The sequence below is a fragment of the Vipera berus genome (assembly GCF_964194415.1).
Source record: "Vipera berus genome assembly, chromosome: 3".
Taxonomy (NCBI): Eukaryota; Metazoa; Chordata; class Lepidosauria; order Squamata; family Viperidae; genus Vipera; species Vipera berus.
In genome coordinates this window covers 88,410,703-88,434,069 of record NC_138204.1, presented here as the reverse complement: position 1 = coordinate 88,434,069, position 23,367 = coordinate 88,410,703, and the positions used below count along the sequence as shown (strand labels likewise).

At 34.1% G+C, this 23,367-nt stretch overlaps 1 protein-coding gene across 4 annotated transcripts in view; it reads right to left on the bottom strand.

Moving 5' to 3' along the window:
• The window catches only part of ARHGAP29 (Rho GTPase activating protein 29), a 55,098-nt gene that overhangs the window by 7,116 nt on the left and 24,615 nt on the right, over positions 1–23,367 (bottom strand). Inside the window, exons 3-19 of one of the 4 annotated variants that reach the window (XM_081326123.1) lie at positions 19,180–19,323; positions 13,669–13,765; positions 12,906–12,978; positions 12,441–12,501; positions 11,466–11,603; positions 11,168–11,232; positions 10,656–10,766; positions 10,465–10,545; positions 9,268–9,453; positions 8,951–9,088; positions 7,226–7,416; positions 4,738–4,928; positions 3,743–3,871; positions 3,539–3,637; positions 2,012–2,175; positions 1,271–1,459; positions 1,044–1,181 (exon numbers count right to left, since the gene is read on the bottom strand). In XM_081326123.1, coding sequence (XP_081182249.1) covers positions 1,044–1,181; positions 1,271–1,459; positions 2,012–2,175; positions 3,539–3,637; positions 3,743–3,871; positions 4,738–4,928; positions 7,226–7,416; positions 8,951–9,088; positions 9,268–9,453; positions 10,465–10,545; positions 10,656–10,766; positions 11,168–11,232; positions 11,466–11,603; positions 12,441–12,501; positions 12,906–12,978; positions 13,669–13,765; positions 19,180–19,323 — 2,195 coding nt within the window. Of the gene's footprint in view, positions 1–1,043; positions 1,182–1,270; positions 1,460–2,011; positions 2,176–3,538; positions 3,641–3,742; positions 3,872–4,737; positions 4,929–7,225; positions 7,417–8,950; positions 9,089–9,267; positions 9,454–10,464; positions 10,546–10,655; positions 10,767–11,167; positions 11,233–11,465; positions 11,604–12,440; positions 12,502–12,905; positions 12,979–13,668; positions 13,766–19,179; positions 19,324–23,367 lie in introns of all 4 variants that reach the window. The other 3 variants (XM_081326122.1, XM_081326124.1, XM_081326125.1) reach the window with 3 other exon arrangements.

Below are 23,367 nucleotides of genomic sequence, written 5' to 3'. Positions count from 1 at the left end.
TAATCTGCTTTATTACAGAACAAGAGAACGATTGCAATATCTTGAATAGAGGGACCAGGTATTTGTGATTGGATTCATACATTACATTAAAGCACATGACTTAAACTCTGATCTGACAAACAATAATCTCTGTTTCCCAGAAGAAAATAAAGTATTATACAGGTGAACTCAGATATCATGTGTTTCAATCTGAGTAAGAGGAAAGGGCAAGTGAGAGCCTGTAATTCAAGAGCTAAAAAGACTGTTAATTTAAGGAAGGAGTATGGTGTATGAAATATGGACACCAATGAATTGCCCATTCAGACTCTCAGCCTGTGTTGGTATGATAAATTTGAACCTATCAGCTGTTTACTAGGGTAAACATGTGCCACAGTGCACAATCACAACTGTTCAATCAAAACAAATACTTAATATTTCCCAGTTTGTGCTAAAAAAAACCCTTTCCAACTGTTACATTCAATACTGATGCTAGGATGTAATCAGACACTACTGCCAGCTGTATTATTTCAAAATGGATTTTTATAGTATTTTAGTATTATAACTCTCACATTTATAGAATTGCTGTATTATTAAAAATGGCAATTCTTTTTTAAGAATACGCTGTCAGCATTAGCCTAGGCCCCAGTTCAATATTCTCACAGGTTAGGTTTCACGTTTTTGAGCCATTTATTTAATGCGTGATTAGAGAATTTTTTTTCGTACATCACAAGTCAAGTCATTGTTCAAATATTTTTTCCATTTCATTTTCTTAATTTTTCCCCATTTTTCCCCCAGCTTATTTCTCCTATCCACTTATACTTAAAATAGTTAATTTTAATTAACCTGACAAAAAGCGACAATGAAAAACCAGTAGCAAACTAATTTTAAGGACAATAATTTGATTGTTTTCTATCCTTCCAATACAAGCAAGAGAGCCAAAGGGTAAATCTCCCTGCAATCACCTCAATACTGGAATTTTCACAAAACTCTACACAAGAAACATCCACCTTAATAAATCTTCCAATATACAAATGAGAGTAAAGAAGACAACAATGTTTATTTACCTGACGAAGAAATAATTTAAGGACATTACTTATATCATGCGCATAGAGTTCAGATAATTCTACCAAATCTTTCCCATTTTCAAATGCTTGACAAAGTTTTTCAACTCTGGATTTTGCTCCATTCACACGGTATATCCCCTTAAATACGAAACAAACATAAATAATTGTGAGAGCGAAATTTTAATGTTTTTGAATGAAAGCATTTGAAAAGCAGTATGAATCTTTACCTTGACATTTAAGGCTCTGCTTTCAATTTCAGAGGCACACTTTTTTATGATGAAGGGGATACCATCTGGGCTATTTTTAGAAACTTGGGTAAATTCTATCCCAAACAAATGAAGTTTTCCATGAAGCTTTTTATGCCCACACTGGATAGCTAAAGTCTCCAAACATTTTTTGTGACAGGAAAGGGAGCACTAAAAGAAGCAGCAAAGAAATGATATATTAAAAAACAAGGGCAAGGGCATATACTGTTCAGCTCATCATATAATTTCATGCTTATTTAAAGCATTTAGCCTCTTTAAACCAGTTCACGATGATTTGGTACTAGTCTAAAAGCTTTTTAATAATTAACAGCTGCTTGAGTGTTCTACGAGCAAAAAGGCAGACTATAAATAGCAAAAATAAACGTATATGCCCTGTATATACAATACAAAGGCAGCCATTCCAATATGCTGGATCCAATATAGCCCTTAAACATGAAGCATAATGAATACTTCTCCAGCAAACCTTTCTGCCAAGTGTAATAAATCACTGGAGAAGGAGAGCCATTTATATTGTCTTGGCAAATATATTGCCAAGCTTGGTAGGATAAATTGGCACCATCCTCTCTGGCACTTCAGCCTCCCCATAGTAACTTCACATCTCCAGTGCACCAGAGGGTTTTGAAATGATATGATGTGAATGCAGTAAGTTGTATCGCCCACAAGACATTATAAGGAAGCCAAAAATGTGTTTGGATTTCCAACCTCTTCACATTCTGCTCCATGGAATACCACCAGACTATCACATTCCCTGCATCTGGATGGAGACCTCAGTTTCCGAAGTTTGTGTGTTTGTGCTGCCTTAGATAGGAGAGTGTTTCGAAAAGGTCCAGGAGAACTGGCAATTTCAGCTGCCAGGTCATTTAAACCTTAGAATAAGAAGGACTATTGTTAGTTTTTCAGGGTGCAAGGAATGTACACTAATATATTCAGTTATTTATCCTATGAAATGGTATCGTAATAATAATGCATGTATGTTCACTGAAGTACATCTACCCATATATTTTTGCTTTTGCAGACATATGTAAATTATCTGTTCAAAAAGATGATATAGCATTTAGCTTTTAGGAAAAAGCAATTGTGCAGTAATTTAAATTGCAAAACAATTATGACATACGTTTAGGCAGAGACCATATTATTAGAGGTAACAACTGTTAACCAAATTGCAGATGTACTTTATAAATCTCATGGACATATGCATGAAACGTATGCTTAACTTTTAAGGTTAACCACAAGACCATTATTATTTTGCTTCAAGAGATTAATACTATTATACTTCTGGAAACTGTTCAAAGACCGTATAATGGGATCATTAAGAACCCTCGCTTTTAACAGGCTTAATTATTCTTGCCTCCTTAAAATTTTTATAATTTTTAAATTATAAAACTCTTAACGTTTTAATTTTTTATATACTGATTTTATATTTCTATGTTTTATTGTACACCACCAGAGTCTCTCTTTGAGGGAGTTTGGTGATTTAGAAGAGTGAACTAAAATTAAATAAAGAAATCATGAAGTATCAGAAACTAAAATCCCCACTACATAGAGGAAACAAGCATGTCAGGAAAACAGTAGCCCACAAATGTTTTCTCTCTGTGGAGTGATATACTACCACCATTTAATCATACTGTAGTATTGTAGTGAGCAACAGAAATGACCTTGCAGAAAACTATGTTGCCAGAGTTACAAAAACATGATTAAGCCTGGGACATGAAGAAAAAGAGAGAAATAAACTGCGTCTGACTCTTAACTCTTAGGGTATGAGATCCTAATTCTAGGCAATTCTGTGGAAGATAGTTGTCCCATCATTTTATCGTGTGATGGGGGGGAATTGCTCACCATTTCATATTTCTACTTTTGAAAAAGTCATACATTTCTGTATATTCACTGAACAATTATTTATTGGTTTTGAAATATCCACTAGCATATCACCCAAGCCAAAAAAACTCCCCAAACAATAACTCCCTGCTTATTTAATTCCAGCTTCTATCGAACACATGTCTAGCAGATGTATTACCCTTTTAAGCAGAACGGCTAAAGCTTCATTTTTGCAGAATCCTTGTACGTAACTGAAATGTGCTTTCAGCTCAATAAATGTATTTTTTGGCTCAGAACAAATAAACATGTCCACTATCTACCCTTCTGTTTCTAACGAAGTTTAAGAATCAAAGAAAATTGGGAGTGAAAAGTGTACTTAGAACAAATGATGAACTCAGCTTAAGATTATATTACCACAGTCGGAAGGTGAATGTGGCTCTCTCTCATCAAGATCATCTGCAGATGACATGGTCCCAGTGGATGGTGTACGAGGAAGCCTTCTTTTAAAGTCACCTACTAAACAGCCAAAAAAACGGACAATTTAAGCCATTCTGTTGCATTTCTTTTGCTTCATTAAATCTCAGCAATAATACAAGCATTGAAGGGTAGCATCTGTACCAGGGCTAGCAGATGGAGAATCCACAGATCGTGACTCACTGCTTCCTCCTGCGCTTTCAGAATCGCTGCACATTCCCCCACTTTGGTTACCAACTGACCAGGATCTAAAAGGTGGTGGGCCTCGCACAGCTTTAAAGGAGAAGGAGAAATAGGTTTTAATGACTTCTGGTTCTTCAGATATAAAACAAATTTTATCCTGCTTCTCACAGCCTATATGTAATTTTTAAAATCAAAACTAGAGGCACCCTTCACTGTACTACAGTAAGAACTATACATCCTCTCTATGTCTGCACACGCCACTGTTTTGGTTGTGCATGCTCTGCAAGTGGCAGTTTTGCTGTATTCACCCAGTGGGATAGCCTGAATCATAATTATGGAAGAACAAAGTAGTCCAAGAAGCACTTGAATGCAAAAACAGAGCACTAAATCAGAAATTTAGTTGTATAAATTTTGCTGACAAGAAAGTTGACATTAATTGACATCAAGTCTAACATCTACATTCAGGTAGACCCCAATTACATACCTGCTACAAACCCATAAAAGGCCTTGAAAACATGAGCTACGAATTCTTGAACGACTAATCATTAGAAGAATGGTGCCTCTATGTTATACAGACACACTTATCCTCAATAAACAAACTGAAATGAATTAATTACATATTTAATATTATATTAAAATGTTATTAACTTTCACATATTTCAACATTTTTACTGTTTGGCCTTTGTTTCATTTCCTTGGAGAGGAATTGTACTGTTCAATTTCTATTTGTATTTCACTCTGGTTTGTTGGCTTATTAATATTAATTGAAAAGTTTAAAATTCTCACTTCCTTAATTAAATTATGAGTCTTAATTAGGTTTCCTTTCCATTGATATAATTGATTTATGTAAAGATATTTTGTTGGAGGCAACAAAAACACAATATACAATAAAAATAATACATTAGAACATTGGGGGTGGCCAGATCATAATCATATCTTAAAGTTGTTTACTTAACTACGTAAATGATCATCTGAAGTATTACCAGAGACATCTGTACTGCTCGAAGATCTTTTGTCTCCAATCTTTTGAGAGCAAAGATAGGCTGGGCTTGTAATATCGTCTAGTAACTGAATAGGATAATCGCCTGAGCACTGAGATATGCTTCCTTGGGATGCATGAACATGGTCTGACTGTTTACTGAAAACTCTGTGAAAGGGAACAAACTATTATTTGGAATTGCACTGTTTTCCCAATACATCAACATTTTACACTTCTCTTCAAGATTTTAAGTACTTTTGAGTACAGAGCCATAGCCGTAAATATTGAAATTTTCTTGATGGCTTTCAACAACCTGGCAAAGCAGAGATTCAATCCACAGATTATAAGACTAACCCAGCAACAAATTCCGCTCAATTCCTCAGCATCAATAGCTTCAAACTGATCCTAAGATAAGTCTCTGGCATCTCATCTAAATTGATTTAAACAACTTCCAACTTGTAGTGAGTGACGCTATAAGAACTCGTCGTAATGGCTGGCAGGCACTCTTTCAGCCCGGCATTCTCCAATGGGTTCTAGGCAATGGTGGGATTCAAATATGTGAACAACTGGTTCTCTGGCTCTGCCAAAGTGATGCGAAATCCCACCACTGGTTCTAGGTAACTTTAAACAATCCTCCTGGGCAGCTATTCACCCATTTACTGAGGTGTGTTAAATGCAGGCCTCCCACAAACCTGCATTCCCAGGGGAGCACTCCACTATGCTCTCTGCCTTTTAATTCCCTCCCCAAAATCAAATCACTCACTATGAATTCACTTCCCCGACTCTTTTGTTAATTAAAGTTTGTTAAATAAATTTAAATGCATTTAATTAACTTAACCTATCTTGATGACATACACTCATCTTCCCTGGGGTTGCTGATTCATATGCAAAGATCAGAATAAACAGAAGAACAATCCTCCAAGCTTTAGTGGACTCTCGATAAAAAATGCTTATCAATAAAAATGTGAGGCAGATGGGTGGTTTCAAAATCAAATAGGCAGGCAGGCAGACAGATCAATAAAAGATTTACAATAAAAGTGTGGTGTAACCCAACTCTAAGAAGTACCCCTGTTTATAACGTGGATTTTTCTCCAAAAACCTACGATCCTATATAATAATAATAATAATAATAATAATAATAATAATAATAATAATAATAATAATAATAATAATAATAATAATAATAATAATAATAATAATAATAATAATAAAAAATAATATAAAGTTGGAAGGGACCTTGGAGGTCATCTAGTCCAACCCCCTGCTCAGGCAGGAAACCCTATACCATTTCAGGCAAATGGCTGTCCAGTCTCTTCTTAAAAGCCTCCAGTGTTGGAGCATTCACCACCTCTGGAGGCAGGTTGTTCCACTGGTTAATTGTTCTAACTGTCAGGAAGTTTCTCCTCAGTTCTAGGTTGCTTCTCTCCTTGACTAGTTTCCATCCGTTGCTTCTTGTCCTGCTTTCAGGTGCTTTGGAGAATAGCTTGACTCCCTCTTCTTTGTGGCAGCCCCTGAGATATTGGAACACTGCTATTATGTCACCCCTCACCCTTCTCTTCATTAAACTACACATACCCAATTCCAGCAACCGTTTCCTATATGTTTTAGCCTCCAGTCCCCCAATCATCTTTGCTGCTCTTCTCTGTACTCTTTCTAGAGTCTTGACATCTTTTTTACATCGTGGTGACCAAAAATGGATGCAGTATTCCAGGTGTGGCCTTACCAAGGCATTGTAAAGTGGTATTAGTACTTCACTTGATCTTGATTCACCCATTTTATGTTTCTCTGCCACTCGAAGTTCAATATTCTGCGACTAAAATGAGCATACTAAATCTTCCATTGCTACTTTTGTTTTTAAAGTGATTATGGTTTTGAAATTTTTGGCAGACACTGGCTCTGTATTTAACACTGACGAGAATTATGAACTTATCCCCCTCCCCACATCTGAGAAAAAAAGTAGTAATTGTCTGAGCCACTTTGGTCATGGACGAGTAGGGAACGAAGACTCCTCTAACAGCAGAAAATAAAGACAAACATGATTTAAAACAACTACAATAAAGAAACAGAACAGTAAAGAATGCTGTATATGACCAAGAAATCCAAATATTCCAAGGCTTTTATATAAATCATTTATATGATGACCATTTCCCTACAACATTATAAAATCAATGAATAAGACTTATTCTTCAGTGATAGTAATTAAATATGGGAAAGAACTCTCAGGTATACTGGTAAACTTTGACTATTACAGCTGACAAATGCACAATTTTGCTAAATTCAAAACATCAACTTACGTAAGAATGCTTCTCACCTGCTTTTAAGCCCCATTCCAATTTGCTTTCCCATCATTCAATAGTAATCCAACAATTCAAAGCTTTTATTTCTTTATCTACATTTTATTTCTTTATCTGAACTTTTGGTTCATATTTACGGACAAACACGGAAGAATATATCTAATGTCTCACCCTCCAGCCTGGGAACTCTGAGTTTCAAAGCAAACAGGCTCAGTAGGAACATCGTATTTTGGCAAATTCTTCACATATTCAGAGAACTTTTTTCCTGGATCATAGAGCTTGGCACTCTCACAGAGGGACTGACAGTTGACTGGTAGGGAGACAACTTGGGCATGCTGCATCTGGAACAGGTTAACTGTTGCCTATGTGGAAGATAAAGTTTTTCAAGTTTTCACAGTACTTTTTAGAAACAGCAAAATACAAAGAAACTACAAAATGTTAGATACATGTATTTTAATTAAAGTAAAATCCAAACTCTAGAAATAGCTCTACAGTAGGCTTACATTCTCTTTACAATTAACCTATTAAAAAAACAAAGCAGCTTTAAACCAAAGTTTAAACCACAGCTGCATTTTTCACACTTTTAATATTTTTTTCTATTTAGAAAATTTACGGTATATCACCGCGTACTCACTCCACAGGGACTCTAGGTGGTTTACAAACAATAAAAACACAGTATAGAATTTTTTTTAAAAAACCCACCCCGCCCACCCACTTGTTGACCTTCAAATTCTCAAGGTTGTTTTAAAGGAAAGATAAACATGGCACCCTTTGCTTAGTACCAGTGTATACAAAAAAACAAAAAACAAAACAACCAAGCATTGGCACTCTCATCAAATATTATGACAGAAGCTACACCATTACACAAAGAAGTAAATATGGCAAAGATAATCTGATATAATCTTACAGGAAATGAGGCTCTGGAACTGGGAGCTTTTTTCATTTGCAGAATGTTCTCTATAAAAGGAACGTAAAAATATAGCTCACCAACGCCCTTTTTGCAGCATTCAGAGCCCCCATAGATTTAGTAGGGCTCTCAACTTACCATGGAAAGCATGGTATGGCTTTTGAGCTAATGAAAGATGTACAACTTCTCTTCAATCAGGTGTTTCAAGTCTGAGTTTAACTCAGGTGTGGCCAATCTTTTGGGTTGTACTAAGTGAAAAGGAATTGTATGGGGCCCGCATATAAAATATATAAATAACTAACTTCCTTTATTGTTTATATTTTTATTACAATCTTGTGGGGCCACATTACTAGCTGTCAGGAGCACATGTGGCCCATGGGCTGCAGGTTGGACATGACTGGTTTAACTGAATTAACTGTGAATTTAATTATTTCATGAGCGTGTGCTTTTTTGTCATTTGATATCTGGAGTTCAACAAACAGAACAACCATCAGAAATCAGTATTTCCTATTCAAATACTAGGAGGAGATATGAAGTTTACACTTTAAAATTTTACCTGTGGTGGAGCAGTAGTTAGAATGAAGTATTGTAATGTAATGTTGTAGGCTAACTCTGTCCACTGACAGTTCAATTCTGACTGGCTCAAGGTTGACTCAGCCTTTCAGCCTTCCAAGGTTGATATAATGAGGACCCAGATTGTCAATAGGCAATAGGCTGACTCTGTAAACCACTTGGAGAGGGCTGTAAAACACTGTGAACTGGTATATAAGTCTAAATGCTATTGCTATTTTAACTAAATGCCATTTTTTTGTACCAGGAAAACTATTTGAAAACACAATAATTGTCTTATACGAATGGGTTTCATGATAATTAAAATAATAAGGAAAGTGTAAAATCATTTTCACATTGTGGCAAAGTATCTAATGTTGCCATTTTTAAATTCACTAAAGGTTTTCGGATTTAAGATACATTAAATCATATATTCTTACAGCTTTTAGTGTGAGATCACATTGGTAAATTTGTTCCCGTAGCTGTGTTACAACGTCACTTTTGAAATTTTCTAGATCATTTCTCTTTTCTTCAACTTCAGCCATGCTGGCTTTGAAATGTTCATTGGCTTCTTCAGCCTATAACAAATGAAGGATAAAGAAATAAGAACTGAGAGAGAAAAAATCCAGTTAACTCTAATCCCCTTCCATAAATAACCCATAATAAAAAGGCCATGTGATTCAAATAATAGATAAAAGCCAATGTTAGCCTATTTGTCAAATATTTGCACAAGACATATTTAAAGAAGATACTTTACTTTTTGGAGAGCTTCCTCTTCCAGTTTACGTTTCTTTTCTAGTTTGCTGGGATCTTTTGTAATGCCCCCATTGAAGGTCATATACTCCTCCTCAGCACGAACAGTGGTTGATCTTGCTCTCTCATACTCATCTTGCCGTTGAAGATATAATAGTTTTGCTTTTCTGACACTGGATTCCAGTTCTTGCTGTTCATTCCAAAATATATATATATATATCTTTTACACTAAGAAGTACATCTTATACTAGAATACTAATATGTTAAATCAATATGATTTTGTAATTTCCAAGCACATTTCTACTTATTAAAACATAATGATTATGATAAAGGAAAATACGATCCTTATATCGTGAAGGGAAAAAGAGATGTGTAAGCAATTGCTTACAGGTACTGTAATCCTCGTCTTGCAACCATATTTTAATTTTAATTTAATTTTATTAGATTTATATACCGCCCTTTCCCGAAGGACTCAGGGCGGTTTACAGGGTATTTAAAATCAGCAATACAAATACAAAAGTTAAAAAAACAATTAAAAAAGATTAAATTATCCCTTAAACTAAAAACCCCGGTTAAAAAATTCTCAGCCTGGGCCGGAAAGCTCAAAGAGCCAGGTCTTCAGGTCCCGGCGGAATGAACGAAGGTCAGGGGCGGTCCTCAGCTCCACGGGCAGCTGGTTCCAGAGGGCAGGCGCACCCACAGAGAAGGCCCTCCCCCTGGGTGTTATCCGCCGGCAATCTTTTACCGGCGGCACCATGAGAAGACCCTCCCTGTGTGAGCGCACTGGACGAAGGGAGCTTGATGCTGGCAGCAGGTGTTCCCTCAAATATCCCGGACCCAAGCCATTTAGGGCTTTATAGGTCATCACCAATCATATCACACAATCCCATCCAATTTTACAACCTTTATTGGTCCTTAAGCATTATCACACTAATTATTAATCAAGACATCAATTGACCACGACTAGCAACATTTCTTGCCTGGCTTCTTCATTGATTATGCTTGTTGGAAGCCAGCTGGGAAGGTGATCATATGACCAAAGGACACAACAACTGTTGTAAATGCACAACAGTTGCCAAGTGCCCAAATCACAATCACATGTCCATGGGGACTCTGCACGAGACTTTTCTTTTTAACACGATGTCACAATTTAAGCTCAGAAGGAAATTCAGAAATTCAAACCATAAACAATGATACCCACCATTTTTTTCTGTTCTCGTTGCCAGAGTTCCTTGATCTCCTTTCTTTGTTTATCCAATTCGTTTTTTCTTCCAAGCAGTGGCTAAATAAGAAAAATGAACTGAGTAAAGAAGTACTAGTTATGTCTTAGTAGTTGACATAACAGTGAACTATTCATATAGTAATACTTCTTACAGAAGAACTTTTATTTACCTGTAAAAATTTATTAGTTTGGAGGGCTAATGCTGTCTGCTGCCAAAGTAGACTATTCTCTATATCATTTTGAAATGCATTTATGAATATTGACTGGAATGGCATGTAGTCCTATAAGCAAAAACACATAATGTAATACCAGTATTTTTTCAAACTAGTGTTAAGATTTAGATTTCCAATTATAAAAATGAAGTTGTATAAACAGCTTTAATGTCAAATTAAACTGTTACCTAACACTTGTTTTAAAATGCTTATTTTTTTAAAAAAAATACTGCTTAAATGACTGTTTAAATATCTGCACCTTTAAATATCTGTATATTACCATAATTGAATTATGGTATACTTTATTATAACAAATTATTCAAATTTTGAGACAGAAGATAAGTTACAAACTACCAAATAATTAGGAACTTATAAAGTTAAATTGTAATTCAATTAATTTTGAATATCAAAACAGTACCATAATGACTAACATAATACATTTAATATTCTTTTTTTAACTGAATACATACCTGAGATACAATAATAGTCTTAGTGGTTTCTGCTATTTTTGCCAGGTTTTTAGCACACTCCATTTCTGTAGAAAGAAGTACGAGATATAATTTTTAAAAAAGACTTTTCTGTAATCTTAGATACTATTTTATTACAATATTCCAGGGACAGGAACAAGCAATTGTTCCATTCATTTTAACAAACAGTTATTAATTTAGAAGTCACAAATACTGGCAATGGGTAGCAAAATTCTGACAATATAAAATGTTCATGCTGCCTGACTCTCAATGTCTTCAGGTGCCAGAAAAAAGTACTCACCCAAATTAATCTTTTTCTCTACCCATACAACAACATCCTTTGCATACTTTGACCATGCTTTAGCATAGGACAGAGCAGATTTGATTCCATTATCATTTCTTAGGAGAGCACTATCAATCTCTTCAGCATTAAGGTGCCCTGCAAATAAAGCATCAAATACAAAACACCACGTTTGAGACATTAGGTGTGAACAGTAAATCAGCTGTAACCTTTTTAATGCTAGTTGGCCCTAAATGGATCTGACAGAGCTTTTAGAAAACATTAAAAGTTCATAGAATTGTATCTTAGCAAAAATTATGGAATCTTTGTAATGGCCTAACAGGAGAAAAATAATATGAGCAGCTTAGATTCATTCTAATAGTAACAAACATTTTTAAGATTGGGATGAGAAATATAATAATAATCAGTCCACTGCAAAAGGCAGCTTTACTTGGAACAACTTACATCCTATGATGATAGCTTTAACACTATCAAACAACATCTGTCTATCCCAGGTCCTTGGGAAGGACTCAATAGGTGGATAAAAATGCCAAATCTGGTCTAAACTTAGTGCAATCAATCCTAATAATATGTTCATCTGTGAATGATTGTTAAAACATTTAAAAACAAGGAACAATAGAAAAAATGCAAAACAGCACAAGAAAAAAAGAGCAATGATGATGAAAATCATGGGTGGTGGTGGGGGAGAAGAAAGATAGAAAGGGGCATCAGTCATCCTCTCCAAAGGCCTGTGTGAAGAGCCAGATTTTTAAAGTCCTTCAAAATACCAGTAGGCTCACAACCATTTGAATTTGGGAGGGAATTTCATTCATAATTAAATGAGTATTTTAAAACACCAATGATTTTCCTCTAAATGTTTATATTAGTATTCTTATTTATGTAGAAGATCTGTTTGTAACTTTTTTTTACTGCCTCTACTATGATTTACCTACAAAAAATGGGATACACAGTCATCATACATTTAAAAATGCTCACCTGTTGATTGAACACCTTCATTCAATGATATTCCAGAATCCGCACAAAGATTTTCAAAAGACTGCCATACAAAAAATATAGCTTATTAATATCAGCTAAAAAAATTGAACACATTGTATGCTACTTGATGAACATGGATGGAAGTGAACATTCATCTTTCTATAAAGATTTCTATCCATCACAAAGTTGATGTGACAACTCATTGCAACTTCTTACTAGAAGTCCAATACCTTAACTACTGTAGTTGAATACAATATCTCAAAAAAAAGAACAAAAGAACCCCCATTTATATTTATATTTTAGAACTAACTAGTTCCAGCTTTTTATAAATTAACTGCCATAGTTTCTACAAAAAGTTAGGTTCCTCGGCAGTTTTTAAGTTTTAGATTGTTCTTAGTAAGCAAGGAAATCTGTGTTATCAATCACTGCACAAAGCTAAAACTTTCAAGAACATTTTCAACATACTTGACTTTGCCGAGATATGTGAAGACCCAGTCCTGAGCCACTGTCCACATCTCCCATAAGGAAGTCTGAAACTCTGTCATGGGAGTCAGAATAAAAATTAAATTATGCTTTGGCATACCATACAGGCGCAAATGTCTAACAAATATTCAGTCCAAATATCATATGGCAACAATCAGCATCTATTTTAAGATAGTCGCAGTATAGTCGCCCTGAGTCCTTCGGGAGATAGGACGGCATATAAGTCCCAAAAATAAATAAATAAATAAATAAATAAATAAATAAATAAATAAATAAATAAATAAATAAAAGGTAGCATTTTAAAAAAATATACAATGTTTAACTGCTGAAAACTGCTATGAAATTGGTGAACATCAGGTAAATTCAAAATTTGGGTAGAAGCCTAGATACAGTCTGCTCCGTTCTCAATTGTTAGAAAGCAGGACACAGAAGGCATTGCTAGAGAAAACAGGCAGAACTCCAGGATTGCTTCAGAAATCAGAAATGTTAATGGAGAACAGCTGCAAGAAAAGACTGCAAACACTGAAGCAAAGACCTTCAAAGTATGAGAGTATAAAAATTTACTCTTTCTTTTCAGTTGCAAGGAAAGCTGGCTGTGTTAGGGAGACGTAAAAAAGAAGTAGCATTAGGAAAGGAAAATTACAAACTAAATGAACAACATGGTTGAAGAAACAGACATTATGAGTGGTTCAGATACGTAGAGTCTAAAGTCTGAAAAACACAATTATATCTTTTAAAAACTTACATGTTGCCAAAAGTGAATGCCAGTAAGTCAATAGAAGAGAATATTTCACTTAATACTTCTCGCTTGTTTTCTTCATTAACTTCCTTAAAGTTCACAGCTAAAAGAGAAAACAAAGAGGCTCTATAAATTAGCAGACTGAAGTTTCATAGTTAAGTAATGCTCTCATATCAGGCCATAAAGCGAGCACTATGTTGTATTTAAACTAAAGAAATAGGGCTAGGGCGTATTTCATTCAGTTTATGCTAGACAATCTTTTTTTTTAAAGTAAAATAACCTATAACCATATGAAGGACTAAGCCATCCAAGCATATCAAATTGATTAGGGCCAAATTATATAATATAAAAATTTGTGAGTAATTTTTCAGCATATTTAAATCTTGAAGTGTGTGTGTGTGTGTGTTGGGATATGTGTGAATCTGGTGCTGAAGATTAATTTTTGTCCTATTTTCCTGATGAAGTAATAAACTCCTACAGATAGAATTTTGCCTAGAAGTTAGAAGTGGAAAAGTATATAATTTTTTGTGAAAGAAAAATTTAAATCCTCAGTCAAAGAAAGCAAGTCCTGAGTTGATTTTTTTAAAGCCAAGAAATTCATCCACAGATCTGTAATTTCATGTAATTTGGTATAGTATACAAATATATATAGATGGTAATTGAATGAATACATCAAAAATAGGCACATGGGAAAATATTAATATATATTTATTTTTGACAAGGAGGGAAGCTAAGCACTTCCCTATTCCCCAGACCCCAGAAAACTACGGTATCTTACATAATGCTATGTGCATGTGGAATTTGGGATGTCTGAGAAGCGAAGGCTAGCAACTTCCCTGAGAAAAATCTTGCTCATGACAGTGATTATTCACTGGCATCTATACAAGCATTTTTTGCTAAGTTTAATTAATGTTTCCCTGTCTAATGTGATCATTCAGAGTGATCATACTAGACAGAAAGAGAAACAATAGGTTTTTAGTGACTCCTTGAAAAATCATTTTGCCAACTTTTATTGGTACTCAGGATTCTGGAAACCAGACTTAGGTCGCTGGCAAAAAGAGTAAAAACTAGTCCCAGGGGTATCATTGCTCTTTATTGTCTGAATTAGTTTGTAATATAATCCAAAATTTTTGTTTCTTGGATAAGCAGAAAACAGCGTTTACTACATTTTAACCTAAACATTGGCATACGTTATCTTGGATTGTAGAAAAGCTGAACCTGCAAAAGATAAGCAAAATGAAGAATAGAAAAATTTAAATCCTCTTCAATCAGAGCAGCAGGAAGTTAACTGCAGCAGTCTTAGCATTAGGTCATGCCATTTTTCTTTCCTGAAAAGCTTTGGAGAGTATATTCACAAATTTAGAAAACCAGGAGGCTATACCAGCTCCAGTCACTGAAAGATTGCCTCTTTCAATAATTTCCCTTCACAAAAGTGCCTTCCCCATTACTCCATCTTCATATCTCACAGGTATTTAGAAACAGCTTCCATTTAATCTTTTTAAATCTTTTACACAATACATTATTTTATTAAGAAACTAATGAAACCTAAATCATTTAAAAAAAACAAATTACAAAAAATGTAAATGAGTTTAATTAGAAGTCAGCTACATTTAGAAATTAAGAATGTCATGTGATCTTATTGACAAGTATCTAAACAAAAGCAATAAATTGAGTCTGATATTCCATCAGACTTCCTTTGTGACAAGGAAAGTTTCTAGTAGGCTGATAGAAATTAACTATTTAATAATATATATAATAATAAACTACTCAATATAGACTTCATTGCTCATGATGTAAATTAAATGTAAAGCTAGGAGTTTCATCATATACACTCTGCTCTGAAAACTCTCTTCACAAATGGTTGAAGTATTTAAAACCAATTCTATATTCTAAAATTTAACAATGCATTTTAGTCATACTAAATACGTTTTGTAAGATAAATTACATATATAATTTCTTTCCAGAATAAAATACTAGAAATGCAAAAGTTGATACTATTATGTAGTTTAAAAGTTCAGTTAAATCAAACTGTTAGGTCATCCTGTATGGCATAAAAGAGACAGTACTGTTAATTTGAGAAAAACAATTTAATGGCACATAGTAACAATGTCAATTAAGCATGCAAAACATAAATATATATTTTAATATGTATACTGAAGATATTACTGGAAATTAAAAGAGGAAATAAGGAGGAAAACAATAAAGATAGCAGCAGGAAAAAGATGTACAGTTTGAACTGTTTTGAAGAATGTTCCCCCAAGGAAATGCTATCAACCATACCAAACAAAATCTTTTCCTGTTTTAGAAGCACGTCTTTGTTTCTTGTTATGCCCAAATAGTAATGATTTGGAAAATAAGTACTTAAGTGATTTAAATATAAATTAATTTCTCCTACCTTATTTCCCAAGAACTCTAAAGCCTTCTTTCAACCATTACATACTGATATTACTTATCATCAGCTTTAAACAGTCTTTCCCCAGGACATCCTGGCTCTACACAATAGCGCTGACAACAATTAGTAATACTGTTTCCATGTCTGGAAATGGCAGCTTCTATACAGCTACTCTTTCAAGTCAGCATGCAACATAATGGAGATGGGAAAAATTAATGTAAACATTTGGTTCCAAAAGCACTATTATTAAAAACTGGAACCATCATCCCTGGATTCACAATAACATAAATTAGTAGTCTAATAAAGTATAATTGTAACTTGAATGACACATATATATTTATTTAAAATTTTATATTTTGAAGATTTATTTTTACTACCTGCTAACTATTACATCTTATTTCTCTTATTTTACAACTTTCAGAGCTGCAAATTTTGCAGTTCTAGGTATTATTACACTTTCCCTCCTGTCTCCCCCAATAAATTCATACAACACAATGTGTTTGGGGAAAAAAGCAGGCAGAGATAGAGAATAATAAAAAGGAATATAGGAATATGTTTTTAAAACCTCAAACCTCATATTATTCCTTGAAGGCTCTTTGCCTTCAAGTTAAGGCACTGGAATTTAATTTTGTGATTTTTTAAGCCTTAAATTTTATGCCAGAATGCCGAAATATTTACTTCCTTCTAATATGGGAAGAAAATGTTCTCAGGAATTAAACTTTTGTTCCTGACCATTAAATAATTCTTCCAGGATATGCTCCATTTTACGCAGTAATAACATGCATACCAATGTACACTTAGAAATCCAATCTGAAACACTTCCATGTCATCTACTGGTATTTATTTTTTCCTTCACCTATTTTATACATGCAAATGTTAATGATGGCAGGGAGTGCAAAATAATGAAAATATGGGATAAATTAAATGCCCAATGTAGTCATTTTATCACAAATTTATGTTATAAGATCATAAGATTGATTTGATATAATTAATAATAATTAATATAATAACATTATTATTATTATTATTATTATTATTATTATTATTATTATTATTATTATTATTATTAATATTTAATTTTTATACCGCCCTTCTCCCGAAGGACTCAGGGCGGTGTACAGGGCAATACAATAAAATACAATACATAAAAATTAAAAGAAATATTAATAAATAAACCCAATACAATTACTCAGTCACTAGAAATGCAATGGCATATATATTTTGTAGTAATAAATAAATAAAATGAAAAGGATAGTTCTCTACAACAAATGCTCATCTGTGAATATATTGATTCTCTGCTGCCACAGAGAAATATATGAAAGCAATGAAGTCTATATTGAGCAGTTTATTATAATATATATTAGACAAGTAATAAACAGAAAGCTTGCCTCCAAAAGACTGGAGTTTAGTTTAGTAAGGTGAGTCAAGACTTTGTTGAGAGGAAAATCTGTATACTAAAGTTTTGAGCAAATAAAAAATAGTAAAGCATTTGATATAGATGGCTCTTGATTAACAACCACTCACACAACAACTGTTCAAACTTTTGACAGCACCGAACAAATGGTAAGGACAAATCCATAAAGTTCCAGCTGTTACAGTACCCTTGTGATCACAATTTGTGAACTTCTCTGCTGGCTTCCCACAAGCAAAGTCAATGGGAAAGCCAGAAGGAAGTCACGGTCATGTAAGGTTCTTACTTAATAAAATTCATTCAACAATGTAACTGGGGACTCTTGGAACTGCCATCACTAAGCAGCACAGTCACATGGTATCATTACTTAGTAATGAAATTCTGGTCCCAATTGCCATAGTTAAGTGAGGACTGCATTGTACTGAATTACAAAGATCAGAGTTTAGTAGCTTGTACATGTAGCAATGGAAAATGTCCACTGCCTGCTTAAACCATGGAACCCTACTTCTTTTTTTTAGTTTGCATTGTTGCAATTGTAATTTTTAATTCTCATTTAATTCTTCAAATCATTATTTAAGTTACTAATATATCAATTGAATCAAATACAGTTAAGACATACTTCAAGTTAATATAATGCTGATTAAAAATTGTAGCGAAAAACATAAGTTTAGTTGTTCCATTAAAGACTTAGCTCCAGAATTATTCCAATGGCATAATGATTACATACAGCAGCGGCTCTTAACCTTCTCTATACCCCGCTCCCCTAGAACGTGTCCCATATATTCTCGCACCCCTTACAAAAGTTTAAAAGAACGGCAATAAATTATGCATATACACTATAATTTTGAAAACCCAAGTTTTCACACCCCCTGGAATATCATCTCGCACCCCCGGTTGGGAACCCCTGACATACAGGAACAGAACTAAGACTCAGCATCAAGTCTACTTTCAGTCACGAGAGTTCATTCAGTGATTTTGGGTCAGCTATTATCTCTCATCCCATAGTGTTATTACTGTGAAGGGAAAATCTGAGAAGGAGTGCTGTATATGCTGCCTTGAGCTTACGGGGGGGAAAAAAGACAGGATATAAATTTCGCAAATAATAGTGGCAGCAATCTCCGCTGCCCAAAAACTTGAGCAAGCTGTATTTTGCAATTCAAGTATAATACAGGAGTACTACAACAAAATTAAGAACATGAGCCACGAAGAAAGGTATCTGTAGAATCTGGTGGCTTTATCAGCTGCCATTCCCCTCTCCCCCACTCAGATAACTATGGCTATGGTATCCTGATTAAAAAGTAAATTCAAATATGAATATTATAATATATATCTTTGTAAGATTATTTTCCCTAAATTTCAGTTTTAAATATGCAGTATAGAAAATAATGTTGTTCTGTGTCATGGGATGGTTACTCAATTTCTGAAAAAATATTATACCTTAAATACTTTAGCTATTTCCACCCCTACATACACCAATTACTGAATTATCAAGTGGAAAGAAAACAACCACATGAGTATCTGATAAATTCAGAAGTGCACAACAGAGAATGTTAATAAATTATTCCATTATTTTTTTAAAAAATCAGCATTTAACTATTGAGGAAGATACATAGATAAAAGAATTTCAATGTGTGTTAATTGATGCTATATTTAAAAGAAACTTTTCCAATCCCAATTTAAAGTCACAATAAAATAATTGCATCATTTTTCTTACCTTTGACTTTTGCAATGACTGTACCTGCAGCGCTTAGAACATCAACTGAATTAAGATTCGGGTGTTTGTTAATTATTGCCTTTAATACACGAAGCACCTCACCCAAACGTTCATGGACAACTTGATGGAGACATTCTTGGTTTTCTGGAAAGAACATTTTATAGTATAATATATAAGTTTATAGTGTAATAGATAAGCAGTATCCACATAAAGTGCTGCAAATATGATTTCCCTTGTTATCTGGGCTTAGTCACATGGAAGGCTTACAGGAGCTATTTTAAGAGTATAAACTAGTTCATACTGTCAAAGAAAGTATGGTAGGAAAGTATTACGATAACTGAGAGTAAACTTCCAGGAAAAACTATCAATAAATAATTAGACCATGACCGTACTTTGCAATGGATGTTCACAAAGCCACCCTTGCCCCCATGTGGCAATGGAACAGGCCTATTGCCTGCACAAACAGGCATTCTGATGAAGCCATGGAAGCATTAAAATGTTGCCCCTTGAGCAGACAATATTCCTTCCAACTATATTAATCTTGATGTAGTTAAAACTTCAAACTACTTATCTATCCACTGTGTGTCATAGTTACTGAGACTCTGGGAAATGTCACATGTTCCACTATGGATTTTCTCTCTTCTCCAAATTAAAGGCATTTTTAGTTATAATCATTCGGCAAAAAAAGATATTCAAATGGAATCAATTTTATTCTCATTAAATCAAAGAGAATTAAAGACTTCTATTTCTTCACCTAGATTACTTTATTTCTTCAATAGGCAACCTTCTGTGATCCAAAAGCTGCACTCAAAATATGAGCTTGACCAGAAAGAAATCAGCAAGCTGTTAATCAATAAAAACACCCTACCCAAAATATAAATTAAAATTTCATGACATAAATGTATGAACAAGCAGAATATTTTTTTCTCCAGAAATGTTCAATCAAGTACTTTTAAATGATCCTAAAGCCTGGTTTACAGCTCTGGGAAGAAACAATACTACTCTTTTCATATAACTATTGCCCAATTTGCTTTTTCTGAAATTGAAATATACAGGACAATTCATTTAGTCAGACATGTCATACTCGCAACGTCACGTGACGTTGCGTAACGTATCAGAGCTTTTTTGCCATTGCCAGCAATGGGGTGGGCGTGGCTTACTGAGGACACCCCTGATTTAAGTGCTTGGACTACTTTAATATTAAGTGGAACATTTAACAAGAAAATGGTACAATTTAACAATAGGTCAGTTTCATATTTTTCTGAAACATTTATAAAGTTTGCTTATTAAACCTTATATAGTATTCCAAATATTTTCATATGAAACTGTTTCTTACTTTAGAAGCAATAAGGACAGAATTTGGATCACATGCAGTCTGTGGGTTGTCCACCCATGATTTTATTACAACTCTACACCTATAGTACAATGTACATGTATTTACTAAAGAAATGTGTTTGCACATGGATATATATCCATTTGCAAACATTAAAACTGGATTATTGCCAAAGGGCAAAATTATATGAAATTCAAAATATCAAGATGACTCCAGGCAAGCAAGAATTGTCCATGAGAATGGCAGAAGCCAATTATTAAAACATCATCATAGACACAAATATTCTACTTTATATTCAATTTCAGAGACCAATTTTATGAAATAAAAATATCCATGAATAGGTAACACTCAAAATCTTTAAATGTTTTGGGTAATCCCCAAATATCACAGTCTGCATAGCCAATGGCAAGGGATTAGAGGAGTTATATTTCAAAACATCTGGAAATAATGAGTTTGCTAGTTCTTAGAAGAGGCATGCAATATGACTTGCTCCTAGCCTATTACACCAAAGAGGCTCAAAGAAACATTATGCATCTTCAGTGAAAGAAATCAGCCAATAAGAGATGGTAAAACCTCTGCTTAACTGCAGAACTGCTACAAGTCATAATTTACAATATTTATTGATTGATTTATATACCGCCCTTTTCCCGAAGGACTCAGGGCGGTTTACAGGGCAAATTAAAAAAGAAATACAATATACAGATTAAAATAGTCCTCGACTTATGACCACAATTGAACCCAAAAGTTTTGTTACTGAGACATTTAAGTGAATTTTGCCCCATTTTACGACCTTTCTTGCCACAGTTGTTAAGTGGATCGCTACAGTTATTTATTTATTATTATTATTATTATTTATTATTTGGATTTATATACCGCCCCTCTCCCGAAGGACTCGGGGCGGTGTACAGGGCAATTAAAACACTATATACAACACATAAAATACAAAAATTAAAATAAATTAAACCAAGTAGCCCTAAACAATAAAACACGTTCTAAAATGTAAAATTTAAAATTTAAAATCCCAGTCCCTCAGTCCAGGCCGGCAAGTTCAAATAGCCAAGTCTTCAGGTCGCGGCGGAAAGAGCGAAGGTCGGGAGCCATCCGGAGCTCAACAGGGAGCTGATTCCAGAGGGCAGGCGCGCCCACAGAGAATGCGCTCCCCCTGGAGACAACACAGTTGTTAAGTAAACCTAGCTTTCCCATTGACTTTGCTTGCCGCACATGACCTCAGCACACTACAACTGTCATAAATAGGAGTCAGTTGCCAAGCATCTGAATTTTGATCACGTGACCAAGGAGATGCTGCAATGGTCATAAGTTTGAAAAAATGGCCATAACTCATTTTTTTCAGCTGTAATTTTGAACACTCACTAAATGAACTGTTGTAAGTTGAGGACTACCTGTACTAAGTTAGGCTAGGAGTCTCAGAATAAGGCAATATCAATGTCCCCATAAAATGAATAAAATATTAACCCATTTCTTATAGTGCAGAGAATGTAACTACATACATAGCACTGAAAAAGTAACTTCAGAAAGTTATCTTTCAGTACTAAAATCTTGTTTGTTTAATTATGTCCATATATTATGTCACAAAATATTTAAACTTTATCAGAGCTCCATGTATGAAAGATAAAACAATCTACATCCTGACAGAATATAACCCCACTATGTATCTAAATTTTTTTTCTCAGGAGCCAATGTGATTCAGTGTCTAATTTATATGTCACAAAAGACAGGAAAGGACATGATCTGTTTTACTAAAACTTTATTTCTATCAATGTAGCAGAAGCTGAAATATATTCTCATTTATTGTTTTCTACATTTTACAGACATTCAAAATATCTAAAATGTAGCATCAAAATGATGATCACACTATGTTAAACAGGAAGAGCTCAGATGTGTTTATTTAATTTCATATAGGGTAAAGCAAAGTTAAGTACACAGATGTGTACTTAATTTCATATAATAACAGTTCACTTGAATACTGAAGGGTTTTTACAGAAATTATCAAATTAAACTCTCTCCTATGTGTTAATCTGAAGACACGGCAGCAGTACAAACCGGTACCAAAAAATTTTCAGTAGCAATCCTGGTTTAATGCTATATCCTAATCCTCACTTCATTTCATGGATATCTTTTCCTATTTTAACACACTTCCATCTTTCCTGGAATATCACTGAGTACTTTTTACTCAATCATTTATTTCATGGAGGAACTGTATTTCTTTAAATGATCCAGTCCAGCTTGACCTACTCTAAAGTAGCCTTATCTAACCCAGTCTCAAAAAAGGGAACTTAATCTTCCATTGTCTAGTAAAGCAAAGATTTTGTTTTTTTACCAGAATGGGATGACAGCCAGTAACAGCATTATAAACACATCAAACAATTAAAATTGATGCAGAGTATTTTAAATTCCTTTAAAATCTGCTTTAAAGTGTTGTGGGATTTTAAAGAGGAAAAAGTATTACTAATTAAGCTATAGGCTTTAATCATAATTCCCCAGAACAAATGTTAACAATCAATTATAAAAGTCAATTCACAGGAACTATGAACCACAGCAATACCAACTGGAGTAACAGTCTTACAACATTTATGTTCCAATTTAGTTATAACCAATACCAATTTCTTCAGTACTACCAGCTTTCCTTAAAGAAACTGTGTCCTCATTCATAAAAGAGCTATCAAGCAAACCTTACACTTGTGATAAACCACCGTTAACTCCTTTTTTATTCATCTTATGGGGACATTGATATTGCCTTATTCTGAGACTCCTAGCCTAACTTAGTACAGGTAGTCCTCAACTTACAACAGTTCATTTAATGAGTGTTCAAAATTACAACTGAAAAAATGAGTTAT